We start from the raw sequence: 17,911 nt of genomic DNA, 5'->3' as shown, positions 1-17,911 counted from the left end.
AGAAACGATCTACAGAATCACAGAGGAGTAAAAAGGCATGCAGTCCAGCCGTCACCCGTCATTCCACCTCACATCTTCCTGGCTCAGACATCTAGGAGGGCAACAACACAAAAGCTGACACTCCAGTCACACACCAGCCCAAAGGGCTTTTCTTTCATCACCAGTTCATTTACCTTAATGGGTGTGATTGCAGCACAGACAAGTGTTGAAATATTTAATACACATCCCAATGTTCTAGCCTGTAACCTTACCCTTTGCAGGTCTTTACAGCAGTTTGTAAGCCAGAGACCACATCCCTAAAGGTGTTATGCAATCTTGATGAAAGCATTATGCTAAACCCAACGACATGTCATCTTAAGCAAGGTATGATCCACATTACTTATGAAGACATCTTTGCCATTATGATCTTCCTTAGGCCTTAATAAGCACGGCGCAAGTGTAACAAATGTTATTTCATCTGCCCCCCCCGTAGTTCAGCCATCACCTCTGGGAGAATATGTACTCATTACAAAGTAAGTCATCATCATTATGAGTTTAAAAATCTGCTGAGCTGCTTGCTCATTCCAGCTCATCAGCATAACCACATTAGGGGAGGGCGAACCTGTGGGCTGGCAATCTACACTTCCCTAATTTTACAATCCCAGGAGGCCGAGCATGTCCACATCCATTAGACTGGATTAGAGCCACCCCGGTTCCAGACAGCCATTGCCAGCACACTGCAACACCAACAGCCTCACTACCCAGACTACTACAAACTAAACAATTTACTGTACACCGCCCTCCAGTCTGTGTGATATGTCAGTCATGGGTAAACAAGATATTCCATCCTGACAATGTGGGTCTCGACTAGTTTCTAAAATGGATACTGTACCTTTACTTCCTTTGACCAACAATGGCCTGAACTGCCCTCACAACACTGTTAAGAGTTACCCTCAACAAAAACTCCAGGAAAAAATATTAGCTCAGTGGGCACAAATCCCAAATTTATTTACATTCCCAATATATTTAACTCATCCAGAGTCGAGACAGAATGTCAGAGGCAGAGAGAAGAGATGTGATTTGGTCCTCGATTCTGCTCACAAATTGCTTTATGCCAGTGTGATACATCATGGAGAATTAAGAGGCCTCTCCACCAGCAGAGTACCGTGGACGGCCATATTGGCACATCTGTCAGAGGCCCACCCACGACAGAGATAAATGGACCAATCGCAGCACACAAAAGGCTGATCTGATCCGCCAGCGATAACCAAGATGAATCCTGCGTCAGCCTGTGCCCCGGTGAAATTCATTTTTAATAATTAGTGTTCCCACGCCTCTGAGCTTCTCAGGAAATGAGTGCAGGTACGGCCAGAGGTTGACACTCTACATCAGCTCAGCTCGAACGCTGGAGGGTTATAAATGATGCGCTGCTAAGCTGCCATCATGGCAGGAGCAGGGAGGGGCTCTGAAGGCACACAGGCAAGGAGAGGGCTGTCTCGGGCAGGTGAATGTCTCGTCTCTCCAGGGAGTTGAAAATGAACTGAGCACAGACAGAAGTGAGGCGGACGCATAGCATGGAGATAGTTCACAAGGACCACACTAATTACAGGCATGAGAGGATATGGTCAAACAGCATCCACTTGAATTTTTTTAGGAGCAATGTCAACAACTACTAGCAACATGGCTATACTACAGTTGTGTCATGTACCAGCCAAGACAACACATCAATTTACTGACTTTCAGTAAAGGCAGGGGATGGATTTAACTGTAAAACCTGCAGCCTCCTACCTGGTATGAATACAGAAGTAGAGCTAACTGTGTTTGGGTCTATATGGGTCCACCTTAGCCCACACAGCTCTGTGTTGCCACAGAACAGGAGGGAAAAAATGGAGGGACATAAAAGGTTTTGGGGTAGAGGCAATGGGGATAAAAGAAGGGAGTTGAATGAATGAAAAAGGAAAAAAAGATTGAAAGAAGTCATGTCACTATTTCAGTGAAATTGTTTGGAAAGGAATGAGCTGAGCTTTCATCTGTGGAGCCATTCAGAATGTTTTTCAAAAGAAACATGGAATGGCAGCTTTAATCTAGGCTGGTAGAAAGGTAAAGATGTAGAAAGTAGAATTAGAAGATGTAGAATTTCCTTTTCTCGAACATAGAGTGAAGACAGGCCCATGCCTTCTCAAAAGTCATACAGCAGTACTTCCAGTAAATAACGACTCTAACTTAGCTAAGGTAAGAGGACCCACTATCCCCCTAACCCTAACTCCTACCTGGACTCCAGAAGTGGTGGATGTTGGTGCTCCACTCTCCTGTAGCAGTCTCTTCTGTGGGTCGGCCCAGAGGGAACAGCCCTCTCCTCCATTCACAGCCTCCAGGGAGCAGAGTGTCTTTCATGGAGTGCCGTGTCAACATTACCCTGCTCTCATTCCCCTCGGCTCAGCAGGCGAGCGAGGAGCTCTTATCTAACAGAGATACCTCCTTCACTGGGAGCCAGCCAATTAGACACCAAAGAAACTAGAATATAAGCTGCTGTCACGCATGTGGTAGAAAGGTAGGCCCTGTGATACTGGATGGTAGGTCCTATAGCAGGTGTGTATGATGGAGACCTTTTTCAAAGGTCTCAAATTACCTTTCTGGTTTCTAATGGATAGCAAGGGAGTGCAATAGAAAATGCAGTAGTTAACAAAAAACAACAAACAATATCAGGCAGAAATCGAGAATGAAAAACAAACCATGAGACACATATAGATATAAAAAAATACTGAAGGATCTACAAGCTAGTTCCTATGGGGCTCTCATGCAATATCATACTTCCTGTGAATGATGTCTTCGCAATGATTCACGTGTGGTGAATAACCTTTAAATCTGACGTCAAGGTGGTGTGTGTTTCTGAGTAACTTCTTTGACCAGGTTTGTAACTATGGTCCATACAGTAGGAGAGTGAGAGTGGAGCTGAGCCTGTCAGTCATGTGAGTCGTCATGTCAGTCTCTCGTTCAACAGTGTTGACAGGTCACACAAAAACAGCCTCAATCTAGTTAGAACCTACCAATTGGGTTTTATGAGAGCAGAGTTAGATTAGCTCTACAGTTTAACCCAAAAGATTTCCTCATGATACAATCTATTCTTGTATGCTGATGGCGAAAGTAATTGCATGATATTAGGTTTTGTATGGCCCTGTCTTTCAGGCAGAGAAACAAGCAACAGAATAACTTACTTTTTACACTATTAAGTGGGCCTAAGTCTTAGATCTCAAAGCTAGTTTAATAGGCTAACAAAGTTGCACAGTCTTTGACACATGCTGTCAGGAGAATGTCCTCCGAATCCTGACTAGAATATATAGTAGAAGAGTCAGAGTAACATGGCTGACACCAGTGTCAGTCCATATGAATCACATGCATCCTGATGATGTCATCTTACTCACATCAGTAGAATGGAAAAGTGAGAGTGTGGGTGTGTGGTGGGGGGTGGGCTCTGCTGCAAGTGAGGCAGGGGAGAAAGACTGAGGGGACACTTTTCCTACTGTACGCATAGTCTCTCTGCATTGAGTGTAACAATGGCTCTCTTTCGCAGAGGAATCCCCTTGTCGCCCTCCCTGTGGGAGATGAGCTCTCCTGGAGACCAGTCATTGAGTGTAACTATGGAGTAATGTCAGAGTCCTGGCCCTGGGGAGAGAGCAGGAGACATCACAAAACTCAAGAGAAACTCGACTCCTTCAGCAAGGTCACAGGTTGTGCAGCTTGGAATAGCAGGCTGGCCTGGGTGTTTGCATTCATTTCCTCCCTGCACTAAGTAAATGTCTTTAATAACCATTTAGCTGCTAGGGCACGCTTGTCCCGTCCCCCATTCACAAGCTGAGACACTAATTAGCCTACCTTTCTAAGGCAACGGGCATTTCTGTGTTCTCTGAATGCTTCTATTTTGGCCACTACAATGAGCCAGCTGCAATTTATTCATCGTGTGCTTGACTAAATATTCCCTTTGAAAAGCACACAATATATCAAACAGTATGTCAAAAACATACATCTGAATACCAGGCCAGAGTCTCAGCTGGGGGAACAAAAGAAAGTCAATCTCAGTCAAACAGCTTCAGGGCCCAACTTTCACACCCATAGATTATTTTGGTTTTAAGTTTACAAGACTGAGATGTTAACATGTTGCATGCATTCTAAACAATGTATGGTTTAAGCAGGATCCACTAGAGTGGATAGAGATGTGAATTGAAGCCCAGGGAAAGCTAGGATAAGGCTAAGGAGTGATATCATGGGTGGTGGGTTTACTGTAGTCACAGTGACTAGGCTCATCTCACAGCTGTGTCTGGGAGGTACTGAGATACATGTCATCCTGCTCTGCTCTGTAAGGAATCTACCTGAAAAATGTTCCCCTAGCTGTAATTGGTTTCATTCAATATTCATCCATGTTGAGAAAAGCGGAGTGGGTCTAAACAATTAATTGTCTGATTTTTCCCTTCTGTATATGAATAGTTCTAGTAGGCAGCAGGCACTGAAGCAGGGGGGCATTGAGTGACTTTTTCAAGGATAATACATAGTAATGAGAGAAGACATCTCTCCTCTCCCCAGCCTTTATTAGGTGGAATATTCAACTAATCCAATATTTTGGGGAAAGATGAAAATACCCAGTTCTACACTTAATCAGGCATTCTAACTAAAAGCAATTTATTATCTATGTATGTTAGAAGCTTAAGTACCTAAGGACCCATCTACATAAAGAAAACATACACAGGACACAGACAGCCCCACGCACAGACACAGTGATGAATCGAATGAACAATACAACAGATGGTATGCTAAAGTATCTATCATTCATTGTGTTTGATCCACTACTAAGAGCTGCCAAGCTCATGCCTTCCTGAGAGCAGCTGCCAGGAGAGTGAAAGAGAGAGAAAGAAGCGAGAAGAGAGAAGAAGAGAGAAGAGAGAGAGAGAGGGAGAGAGAGAGAGAGAAAAAGAAAGAAAGAGTGAAAGAGAGAGGCATTTTGTGAGTATTACTCAGCAAGGTGTGGACAGTTTCATTAATAAAACATTTGAAGAAAACAACCAACAGATAAGAATCTTTACAGTTCAGTCTTAGACTCGGAGACTTGGATCCCCAAAGTCAATATCTCTGAACTAGTCAGTGAACACCATCGACAAGATGTTATGTTGGGACAGGCTGGATTCCTACTGTTTCAACCTGTCATTACTCATTTGTGTGAAGGGTTACATTGATTATTCCTCACATAAAACTTTTCCAGCACAGGCATTTCTTCAGGACTGTGTGGGTCTTAAATGTGATTATAAGGCACACTGGGAGCTGGCAGGCAGAACAGAATTATATAAATATTGTACTTAAAGATCATTCTGTGCCACAGGCCTATAAGGGTGGAGTAAGGACAAAGAATGCTGATAGTCCTAAAGGGGACATCAGCTAGACAAACTGGCCAGGAAGCCAAAATGATGACTGATAGAGGCTGGAGAGCACATTTACATCAGTAATGTAGTGGTTCTGCAGACTATTTTATTTAAATAAATTAAGAGTAGGTTATGTTAGTTATGTATGACTGGAGTAAGTGAACCAAATGTACGGTGCAGTACAGGTACTTCCAAGTCATGAAAACAGGCTTATCAGGAGTTCTAGTGCTAGATCATACTGTACGAACACACTGAAGAGGTCAGTGGAGGATGAAGCCATTCGGATGGACAAAGATGGAAGACCAACAGAATATATAAAACTTGATACTCAGAAGAAAAAGTGATAAATGTCGGAATTATAATAATATAATTTACCTCAAGATTTTCCCTTCAATGGGTGGGTTTCCATGAATAGAAGGGATGGTGTCTGTCAGAGACTCACCTGAATATGCCCAGTAGTGATCTGCTGTAGCTCTCCTCTCCCTCCTCATGCCAGGGCTCCCATGAGCCTTCTCTCCCACGGACCCAGGCTGGCCACCCTGTGGAGCTGAGGAGGACAGCGAAACAGGAGTCAGACGGCACGCTCATCATTATCTATAGCACAGCCCTATAGGTTAGATGGTCGACAGAGGTGATTACACTGAGGGATGTCTAAGCACTCCAAAACACTGCCACATCCAGACGTTCCAGCCAGAGCAGGGAGAGGGTGAGAAGATGAACAGCTGCTGGGCTCAATGGCCCTCGGCGGCAGCGGCAGCAGCGATGGTGGCTAGCCACCTCACACTCAGCAGCCCAGGTGTCATCGTTTGACACTACGACTTAATGGGAAGTAATGATTATCACCATTGGGCTGCTTCCAGGGGGCTGCTGCTGCCGGTGAGAACAGAAGGAAAGCGTTTCTGGAGAGTAAAATCCCTTCCGATCTCTTGCCATCAATCAGCTCCATTCATGGTTCTGGCCTGGCATGGGCTAGGCTGAGTACCACCTTCATTTATCGAATAAATCAATGAGAAAGCCATCCAGAGAAATATGATTTTGCAGTTTGTTTGTGCCCAAATTAATAACACATGCTTCCATTCTGAAGGGAGCGAGAGAGGGCTTGTTGTGGGGTTGAATGTGCTTATTCATAATGCCCACTGTATCCAACTGAGTGAACTATACAGACACAAACACATGGTGAGCTCAGAGGCCAGGTTATTCTCCTGGAGGGTGCCGACAAACTGCTTAGCATGAGGCCCCTTTCAAGAGTCTGTGTGGAACAGTGGCTCACCCCTGCTGTGGCTGAATCACCAATATTAGCTAATTTGGCAGTTGTGATGGAGGCCTTGCACTACACTACACTGTTGGCCACATCTGTGTATCCACATTACCTGAACCACACACAGTAGCTATTATTTCTGCAATTTTTGCCACCCCTACTGCTGTGTTTCCAGCTTTATTCGAAGGTCTCTCCTGGCACACAAGTAGTGTGGGCGAAGTCAACGTGCCTCCATGTCAAGTGATCAAATACCCTGATGTTACACCGCAACCTTCCTGGCTTGGTTTGTCACTACATCCTCTCTCGCCCACCTCACCCCAATTATCAGATACCAGAGATCAGAGAGTCTAATACACACAGTCAGGCACAAACCTTTTGTCTACAACCAGGTAATCATGTCTGTCTGCCCATTCGATTTAGGTAAACACAGCCCACCCACCCCTGTAACATGCAGTGTCCAATCTGCCCAGATTAAGTAACCATTTCCTACTAACACCCTCAACGGCACACTGTGACATTGTTTGAGGTCAACTTTTGCTACAGGAATCTAAGGCAGATTGCTTCCTTATTCAACAGCTGTTCCAGGGAGTGACTCAAGTGCTTGACTTAGTATGGCACATCAATGGCTCACACACGCAAACAGCTCTGTTCAGCTCTTACTGATGGTTGCATCATTAAAGGGGAATTAATTAAACACTTCATCAAGTCTACTACGACAAACAAACTGACTCTGTCTCTGTGCTTAAAGTGGTGCAATATTGTCAACCAAAAGGTAGCACATCACTTCCACGGTCATTACTCTACTTAAAATGAATGACCAGGAGGCAGGCCTTAGTCATAGAACGTTCCCAAATACAGCCACCAATGAATTAACTCCTATTGAAGGCCAATGGCTAAAGCTAGAGCTAATTTGAAATTGAAAGGCAGTCAATATGAATAGATAGCAAAAAAAAAAAAAAGAGGGAGCGAGTTTCTGTGGGGGAGTAAAGCTTATTTGAAGACAGGTTGTGGAACAGGAGAATGCTTCGTCTTTGATCAGAAAGCAGAGGAGACAGCACCGTGTCAACAGTTTACTCTCAACCGTATCAGCCATCTCCTCTGGGCATGGGATTAAAGCAGTCCCATCTTTAGAATAGACTCTGAACAGACAACACGGGGCCTTGCTAGGCCTGCTCTGAGCCAGAATGGAGAACGCAGGCTCCCAAGCCTAGAGCATCCACCAGGAAGCTGGCCCCGAGCACCCCCACACTACTTCAGTCCGGCCATTAGATTACCAAACAACACCCATCAGTATAAGAACTATACATTTTATGTCGTATTCACAAAAAGAGATCCAACATGCCAAGACTTGGCAAAACCCTAACACGCCACTTTCCACTTAGAGTAACAAAACCCATGTCCCCCAGTGTAGACTCTGCATCTCTGCACCCATTGACCAAACACTGCACCCCGCCCCCTGGAGAATCCCTGAATAACTCTCCAGCAGTTACCACAGGAACACTCAGCCATCAGCCATTTTAATAATACACCACAACTGGTTAAAGATGTCTGGAGTATGAGCATGGATGCATCACCATTGGCCTGCAGGGGAGTTGTTAAAGCCAAGACAGTTTTGACCTGAAGCACCAGGACATTCGGATAAGAGTGTAACACATGCCATTGGCAGATTATTATGCAAAAGCTTTTTCTGACTCAGCAGGTGCTATAACAGAATTCAAAACTGGATGATGAAAGCATGTAGGCCTAATGTGCTCATGTAACAGCACTGGTCTAATGTCTTAAAAAAACACTGCATGATTCAAGAGTCAAGTTAAAGAGTATAGTATGTTATGTATTATAGATCTAGTACTAAGATTAGCCTGCTGTAGACATACAAGTTTTTCAGACACACTACCGGACCATTTTGTTGTGCCCATGTAGACTCCAGGGATGAAACAATCCCCAACCCTAGTGACTTTCCTCAAATAAAAGTTGTAGTCAAGAAGCTTAATGGAAACCTCATCATAGTGCAAGGATGCTCATGTGAATTTCAAAGTGAGGAAACGATACCAGCCTGGCAACCACTGTCCCTGTGGCTACTTCCTAGCTGCCCGTCCATCTGGCAGAGAGAATGCCAACTACAGTCAACTGCTCAGTCAGACACAGTACACCCAGAGCAGGGGTTGCAAGGCAAAAAGACACACCTGTTCTAAAGTTGGGTGCTTTTCTTCTTCATCTGGCTCTTTCCAGCTTTCAAAAAGAAGCCATAGCCCCCAAAAAAATAAATGTGCAGGCTTTAGAAAAGCCAGGAAACAAGATGTCTGCCACAAAATAAAGCAATGAAGGAGCATACCCCAAAGGCTTTCATAACCAAGCACATAAAAAGTAAGACCTTTTTTTCCCCTCACAATGAAGACAGATACACTGCAAAGAACCATTCAGTTAGCTTTCACTGCATAGAGGCCGGTGTGACACTGACATAAAATGGCAGTTTATAGTGGGAAGAAATTCACCTGTGCAGTCTTTGTTGTTGCTTTGGTGGAAAGCAAAATCCTAAAAGGAGTGCAATTTCAGGGCAGGCAGGTTGGGATAACTAGATGTACCAGTATGTTTCAATCAGACTCAATCTGGAGTAACATGCAGATTAGCTAGCATGAAATGATGAGGAAGGAAGAAGGCATCCACTAATGTTGTGTAACTCAAAAATGGAAAAAACACAAGACCTACAGCAGCATACTGTGTCAGGGCTCTCAAGTTTCTATATTACCATACCTGTCAACATTTGGGTACTAAACTCCAGGAGACAGGGGGGGGGGTATTTAACTCTATATAACTCAAGACAGCTCTCAACTCGGCAGAAAACTTCCTTTCGTATGCCTGTGCCTCGTACGTTAATATTATATAGACAGGTTATCCCTTACTTCTCAGCGTGAGAAATGACTTCTCAGTGTGAGAAATACAAGGTGTTGCCTGAGAGCGTGAGAAATGGATGAAATGCGTGAGTCTCATGGAAAATGCGTGAGACTTGAGAGCCCTGGTGTATCTACCATGGTATGAGGTAATATCCTATATTAGCAGAGTTACCTGCATTGTGTTGAAGTGGACTGCAAGCCATCTGCAGAAGATTGGACACCAATCTCACAATAGGTGTTTTTATCTACATTAGATAAGCCTATAGGCTATGCAACAATCCATTGAGCCTATACATCATGGAATAAGATAACAGCCTGTCCCTTATATCTTCATTCGAATCCAAACCTGTCATTTTCCATTATCTGCCTAACATTACTCTGGTCATGTTGGTCAGCTTTAGAATAGAAAACAGCAGCTTAAGGAAGGAGCCTATATTTCTGAATGATTTTGACAACATGTCTGTAACTTTAGTATTACATTCTTTACATCTCTTAGACCTTATTTGTTAAGTTTTCATGTCACCTTTAAAAAAAAGGACTCCAACAGTAAGTATAGCCTAGTTTGTTGGAGTCTGGTGCAGTACTTGTTGAAAACAGTCCCTGCTCCCTGGGTGTGGGAAAATAGTACTCACATCCTGGGTTTTCTTGTGTATGGCTCTAGTGATAGTCAATTGTCCTATTGTCTGCAAGGCACCCCCTTAGTGCACTGAAATCAAACTTCCTGGTGAAAAGTAGAAGTTTAACTCAAGTCAAGAGTCTGTTTGAATACTGTTATCTGCATTACTTATGATAAACAGAATGAATAGTATAACATTTCCTGTTAATATTATGCTACAAACTGCCACACATATTCTACAAAGTTAAACACTACATCGATGCTGGTTTCTTGACACTTTTATATGCCATTATTAGGTCTTGGCTAATATGTTAAGCCATGTCTCTTGGACCTCCCATCTTAACCAAGTCCAGCATGGGTCCACTAGAGGATTCAGCCTGTTAAATGTACTTACTCATTACATGTATCTGGGACTTCGGTTAAAGCTAGATTAAACACATTAAGGGTCCATGATATTCTAGGTCAAGTGAACACTCGTTCTTTACATTTGACATTTTATTCATTTAGCAGACACTTTTCTCCAAACGCGTACAAATACTGTATTGCAGTAGACAAGCACTTAAGTCTGTCCAGTCGAATTACTATTGTATTTTAAAATTCCCCTCTACTGTGTCCTCAAACAATATAAGCATACTTCTGAGCATCCACAACATTCTGCCATAGTGAATTTATTGAGAGTAAAGTGGTGTTTTCAACATACAGCAATTACAGTGGCAAAGTGCCAATGGCCTCTGAGGTCCTCCTTTAGGCCATTATCAGGAGTTATGGTCCCTGGGGTTAAATGTCCTGCTATTGATCCACATATAAATCTGCTGTTGAACAATACTGCACAGCCATTACCCATCTCTGAAGGATTCTTCACCCCCTGCTGTCCGTGAACGCTTTAGTGACGTTTTTTTTACAGTGGCATTTTTTTTTTAAGAAAAAGAAAGATATGTTGTTAAGGGCTGGGAGTTAGGTGGCTGAGCAGTTAGGGAATCGGGCTAGTAATCTGAAGGATGCGAGTTCGATTCCTGGCCGTGCCAAATGATGTTGTGTCCTTGGGCAAGGCACTTCAACCTACTTGCCTCGGGGGAATGTCCCTGTACTTACTGTAAGTCGCTCTGGATAAGAGCGTCTGCTAAATGACTACATGTAAATGTAAGGGCTGAAAACACTTTGTTTGGTTGGCACAAAGCACATTCCCCTTCATCTTTCTGTTAACATTGGGGCATTTGTAAGTTTACCATTTGACCAACTAGTAACAGTACTTCATTTAGACCTACCCACAGCCATCTTTAAAAGGAAATCTAAAATACTGTTGATTGGTAATCTATCAAACTGGTCAACAGGTCAAATCTTTGGTTTATCACCATGAGACATGATATCCCATTTCAATTTCAATTTTCAATTCAATTTATTTGATCAAGAGGGACAGTGTACATTCATGAACATTACAATGTTAATGCACCCAATTATAACCAAAAGGCTAGTTTCCGTTGGCAGTCCCCCTGCCAGAGTGAAAAAAGGCTATACAACCAAAAAAAGTATTTAAGTTAAAATATATCATAAATACACATTAGAACTACTTACTAATGTAAGTATGTTTGTATTACTTGCAAGTAATACAAACATTCTTGCTATGCTAGCCTGAAGCAATAGAACTACAGGCTTCAGTCAGCTCTCCTCCTTTCCATTTTGCTGGTCTTTGGCGTTAGAGCTAAATCAATCCTCCATGGCTTGACTTGAAAAGAACCACAGAGAAGGATTCATCATTTTGCTGAAAACCAAGGTGGATTCAGCACCCCTTTATAGTTATGTACTACCAAAAATCCGTACTCTCTTTACGCTAAGCTCAGAACCTTGTACTGAAAGAGAGAGGAGAAACTATTTATGATCTCCAAGACCACTTCAAACTGTAAAGCACTTCTGAGAACCTGCAATTACGTCTCCCTCCTCCTCCTCCTCTGTACATTAGCCTACCTATGTGCAGGTACCAATGAAATAAAACTACAGTAAGTAGCCTGACAAAGTGTTGGTGATCGGGAAGACACAGAGGACAAATACGTTTGAAATGTTCTTTTGCTTAAAGTTGCAAAATGTAAATCAATAAACCTATTTCCACACTGAGGTGAAAAAATTCAAGCTTCAGAAATTCAAATAGAACAAAATTCAGTCTGCTCAAATTCTAAGATTTTTTTTTTTTAACCCTTCAAAACGTTTTTTTCGAAACTTATTTTTGAAAATATTTTTTCAGCCTTTCGGTTTTGAAAAGTTTTTTTCAAAACGTTTTGTCAAAAAAAAGAAAATCAACCTTTTTAACAATATTTACGAAAATATTTTTTCAACCTCATCCATAACTTATTGTCAGATGATATCTGACATTACATTCAGTCCCACCAGTGAATAATATCAGAATACGACAAAGAAAAACTGTGAAAAGAAGGGTAGTTACGTATATGAAACTTCTGAGTGGGATCTGTCTTCCCTGGGTAATACCTTCCTAAAGCCCCTGCTCATTCTTATATTACTATTTGGCAGAAGGCAGTACTCTGAGCGGAAATGTAATGATATTTTGTTACCAGCCATCTGCTGCCATCAGTTTGTTCATATAATCTCTCTTTTGTGAAATGAAAACAAGCAATCGTACACAGACACTTATAAAAACAGACACATACATGCTTAACATCTGGGGCTGTGCATAATTATGTCTTGGTTTTGACAAGACAAACCAACCATGAGTGGACTGCTGTATAATTATATATATGTATAAAGCCACTCATATATATATATGCACTCACTGTACTCCACCTAGGTTAGAATAGGTTATAGGGTTGCAATAGGTTTTATGTGTATTTAGGGTTAGTATAGTGTATTATTTATTGTTATCTGTATATTTAGGAAGTTTTAGTATTTAGGGTTAGTATAGTGTATTATTTATTGTTATCTGTATATTTAGGAAGTTTTACTTATTTAAGCTTCGCATAGATGTAAATTATGTTCTGTGTACTTATATGTTATGTTATGCCAGGTGCTTGCGTTGTCTTGTCTTAAGAATTTCAGTGCCCAGTCTGACCTTGTTTTGTTCTGTGTACCTGACAATAAAAGACTTTAACTTGATATATATATAACCACTTGTGGTTGGATATATCTATTTATATATGTATATATATATATATATAGAGAGAGAGAGAGATCCTTGTCCCCATCTTTTGATAAACCATGGCAGGCTTGGAGATGAGCTTGAGTGTTGTTGTGCATCTTCCTGGCATCTTAAATTAATGTCACAGACCAAACAGTGGGTTCTTATGGATGAGAGCTCCAAAAGCGTGACTCTGACCTTGCTAGTGTATCAGCCACCTTAAACAATCAAGGTGATTGTCACAGCACACTTACCTAAACAGTACAGACTTCCATTGTCTCTCAGCAATGTTCTTTTCTATTAATTTCTAAAAGACCATCCATTTCAACAATGGCATCCAAGCTATGGTACAGTCTGTAGTGCATCCCATGTATCACAGATCAGTGAAAAAGATCCTGGCTTTAGTTTATTCTCTGATGTCTGTTCTGCTGTTGATGAGGAGCGCTTGCTGGTTTCCAGGCCTCCAGCTGGTTGTTTACTGCTGGGCCAGCAGATTTCTGGGATCCCTGGGTGATTCGTGGTTACCTGGGGAGAGGTTGTCTCATCTGTGATAAACACTTGTGTCATATGAGGATTAATCCCAACAATAACACCCATCCACACTCCAGTCACTACGGACCCTACTTCTGTGTTTACACAAAGAGGAAGGGCAGAGTTGAGGATAACACAGATATTGGAGTTTCCAAAAGGTTTCTATGGATATCAATAAGCGGACATAATGATAGGCTGATTAAATATTTCTCTCATGTAATTTACACATATTTAACTTTTTAGAATGTGAAGGCTGGCGAGAAAGCCTAAAATGATGCAATATATGAAAATGTCATAAGGAAAGGCCATGGTATTACAAATATCTTGTTAATTAGGGTTCCACTACCAGGGGGGGTGAAAGTTTGCATTGGAGAAAATACAAATTTGCATTACCCAAAGGGGGGCATGTCAAGAGGATCGATAGGGCACCTTGTATTACAGAAAACTCAGCTCTGCCTCAAAAATGAACTACCTCAGCACATATCCAGAAAATTAACAACCAAAGACCAAACTGTTTGCAATAGTGGCTACTGTCTTTTGTCCCAATGTAATACCTTACTGCAACAACACTCAAATTAAAAGCATACAAAACAGCCTTGACTTTTGCTTTAACAGGGGATGCCAACTATGAAATAAAAACTATTGGTGTCACTTTAACATTCACTCAAACTGTCATCACACTAACATGTTGCGGTGCTCAGCAGAATATACTTAAAACCATTGGGCTGGCTTAAATACTGTCTCCACGTAGCTTCTAAAGAAGAATTTTTCCTTGGTGCGTACAAACTGAACATACCTACAGGTCTACAACCCAAGCACACGTACCCACTGGCTCAGACTCAGCAGCAGAGTGTGGCCTAAGGGACGGATGTCTCAGAGCGTTAAAATGGAAAAAACAAACATCATCACTGCAAGAATTTAATGAGTAGGGTCCTCTTCCAATTCACAGGCAGAGCACTGGACTGTAAAAAGGCACTTGACTGCTCTACGCCTCCACGTCTGAATGTGAAAATGACTGTCTACAGAGAAATCAGCTCAGTGGTTTGGCTTGTGCAACATCTGTGGGCAGGTTAACAGCTAGACCTAAACCACACTCAGTCAGAGGCTAGGGGGTTTGTTTCATTACTCATGCAACACTTGATTGCTGAGAAACATTGTAAAGTTCTTTGTTCAGTGTGTCAATCTACGAGGCAATTTTTCACACACCAGAATCACAATAAATCATAGGTTGGCTACTCTGGCATGATAAACTGATTCCATGTATCCACCATATTCTAATGATATGACATGCTGACCAGCTGATCTAATTTTCTGATCAAAGAAGTGCATTTCAATCAATATGTCCAATTACATTTTATGCTTCTGTCCTATTGATTTCTTTGCTTTCAGTTAAATGATTTACTACTTCTATGCAGGTCAATATGGTTGACTAGAGTTAGAGAAGGGACAGGAGAATGAAGGATCCAGTTCTGATTTCATTATATTGACAGCCACTCAATCACAGTGTCGCTCAAGCCTCATTAGGTATGAAGGACACAGGGATATTCAGACAGGACTCTGACAACATCTTTATACCTTTATAAACAGAGTTGTATTTTGTGGGAGAAGTGCCTTCTGCTGTTCTACATTTGTTTGTCACAGAAAAATATTTTGCAGAAAGGAAGGCTGGGTCTCACGCAAACCCAAACAACCACTTACTGTATACAGTTATACTAAAGCACATCACAATAAATAAATACTGTATTGGATTGATCATCTCTAAATGTTTGGTCCTTTTACAGTATACTTCCCAATTCCTAACTTGTCCCTGAGAAATACATGAGGACTTACAAAATACAACAATGGTACAAGAACAACAAATTCCAAAACAATGAGCATAACGTAATCGGAAACCCATCCCTTCCTTAACTAAATAATCCAACAAGCCGCCTCCATCTTGTTCTTAAATCTTCAAACAAAAAGAGACAAACTCGACAAACTCCACTATTGTTGTTTAAGCTCTGTATTACACAAACCAGTGTTGTACCATGAGAATTTGTGAATTTTTTTCAAGCTTTATCAAAGCCATATTGTTAAGCGAATATTAGCAGCTAAATGATTCCCATGCACTGAAAATAATGATCCAATTAGAGAGAAAGTGCTTCAGAGGACAGTTAGTCTAGTTGTTCATAAAAGCCTAGGAAGATAGTTTTTTTATAGGCTATAGGTGACAGTAATTTGCATAATTCTCCGGATTTTATGTGCTGTTGTACTACAGCAGTGTCTACTGACAGATCATCAGTAAGTAAAGCTGGCAAGGTAGTGGCACATACCGAGGATGAGAAAGGTGAAGGCAAGGCAAGGGACAGTTATTGATATGGCAGAGTCCTTGGGTGCAGCAGTATTCGTCCTTTAGTGACAGTGCCTTATTGCCCGGACATTAATCACCATTCCAGGAAAACGAGTATCCTACCACTGGGACCAAACATGTCCCAGAGAGTCCTTTTAAATGAATAATTGTGTGGCTGTCTTTTACAGACCTCTTGTTACCTGACAGAATCAAGATATACACATTTTGATTCAGCTCTTATGGAGTTTGGAGTTTTACAGTTGACGTTGGTAGTCATCAACAGTGTAACACACCATCACTTCAGGTACTTTTGCTCATGCACTTTGCATGTCATCACAGTAGGAGCACATGTCCAGATTAGATGTAGGGTAAAGTAAAAACATACTGTGGACTTCTGGTGTAGCATGTAGGTAAGCTCAAGAGAGCCTAACTATAATCAGACTGACAAATACAGTAGTCCAACTCTTCTGGGATGGGCCTGAAAATAGGAACGAAAACAAAGATGCGATGGCCATTTGTGGTGCGACTTTCTCAGCCCCATAACAAGGCAGACTCAGCAAATCCCAGACTACAAAACAAAGGCTATTCTGGCCTTTTATGTTGAATAAGCATGGGAATTGTTATTAATGATGGACGTTGCTTCACTTCCACCCCTCGTATCCTGGCTTAAACCACTCTGTTGGAGAACATATACGGCATACAAATCAGGCTGATGATCTAATGCTGATCAAAGTGATAATTGTATAGTAAACGTTAATTTATATGGAAGGACACCTAATTACACTGTAACTGGCGGGAGCCAGACTCCTGTTGTTACATCACGCACGGGCATCAAACCAAGGAACGTGCATAACTATCCAGTGCAGCGCAGGACATTGCTGCCATGTCACTGTCACATACCTGTACAGCTGTCATCCCCACACATGGCCACTTTGTGCCTGGGCAACTGTCCTCCAAAATCATACTTAATTGTTGAATATAGTCATCTGAAGTCTGGACATAAAACTAGACGTGGTAAAACATTTTGCCATGTCCAGCTATCATCTGTCAATTCCTCTCCAATCATACAGGATCCGAATAGCCTTGGGTTGTCCTTGATATATCTACGTTCAACTACATTGTGGCCAATTATGGTTATTCTTTAGGATGGTCACAACGACTTACCAGGGTGACTGTCCGTAGGTTTCGTCAAGGTTGAAAAAATTAAGGGCACGATCCACCAGAAACTCGAATCCAGTATTCTCCGCATGTCTGAATACTCATCGAGAGCAACAAGGCAAAGGGTGACAAAGTTTGACGTTCAAAAATTACATAAACTTGATTACAATTGAAATCAAGTTAACAAATGCAGCGTGAACGAAACTGTAACGTCAGATACTGAATGCCTTGAAGGAAAATGTACAAGCATTTGCATCGAGAAATAGTCTTATGCACCAAAGGAAAAATTCTGACAGACTCGGCCACATGCACCAGGCTTACTCTAAGCTACATTTTCGAAGGACATTGATCCTTGCGCTAAGAGTCAGTTTAATTACAGCAAAAGTATCCAAGTGTCAAATTTTGACCAAGAAAACGTCCAGTCATCGATATCTCAATGCATCACTTAAAACGATAGTGAGTTTAGCAAAAGCACTGCGGGAAATATCCCATTCTCCCATCCAGGAAGTAAGCCTACGGTACGAGCAAGCATGAGAAAATTCTGGCAAACGGGTCAGGCTTGGAATACAGCAACAGTGAGCCAACCTAGCGAATGAACAAATAGGAGGGAGAATCTCAGA

At 41.9% G+C, this 17,911-nt stretch overlaps 1 protein-coding gene across 1 annotated transcript in view; it reads right to left on the bottom strand.

The window, feature by feature from the left end:
* The window catches only part of ca16b (carbonic anhydrase XVI b), a 69,760-nt gene extending 52,050 nt beyond the window's left edge, over positions 1–17,710 (bottom strand). Inside the window, exons 1-2 of the mRNA XM_067233654.1 lie at positions 17,298–17,710; positions 5,830–5,934 (exon numbers count right to left, since the gene is read on the bottom strand). Of these exons, the coding sequence (XP_067089755.1) occupies positions 5,830–5,934; positions 17,298–17,382 (190 nt within the window). The 5' untranslated portion in view covers positions 17,383–17,710. The remainder of the gene's footprint in view (positions 1–5,829; positions 5,935–17,297) is intronic.
* Between the last annotated feature and the right edge of the window lie 201 nt (positions 17,711–17,911).

The sequence above is a fragment of the Osmerus mordax genome, chromosome 1 (assembly GCF_038355195.1).
Source record: "Osmerus mordax isolate fOsmMor3 chromosome 1, fOsmMor3.pri, whole genome shotgun sequence".
NCBI classification, from domain to species: domain Eukaryota; kingdom Metazoa; phylum Chordata; class Actinopteri; order Osmeriformes; family Osmeridae; genus Osmerus; species Osmerus mordax.
This window is presented reverse-complemented; position numbering and strand designations above follow the sequence as displayed.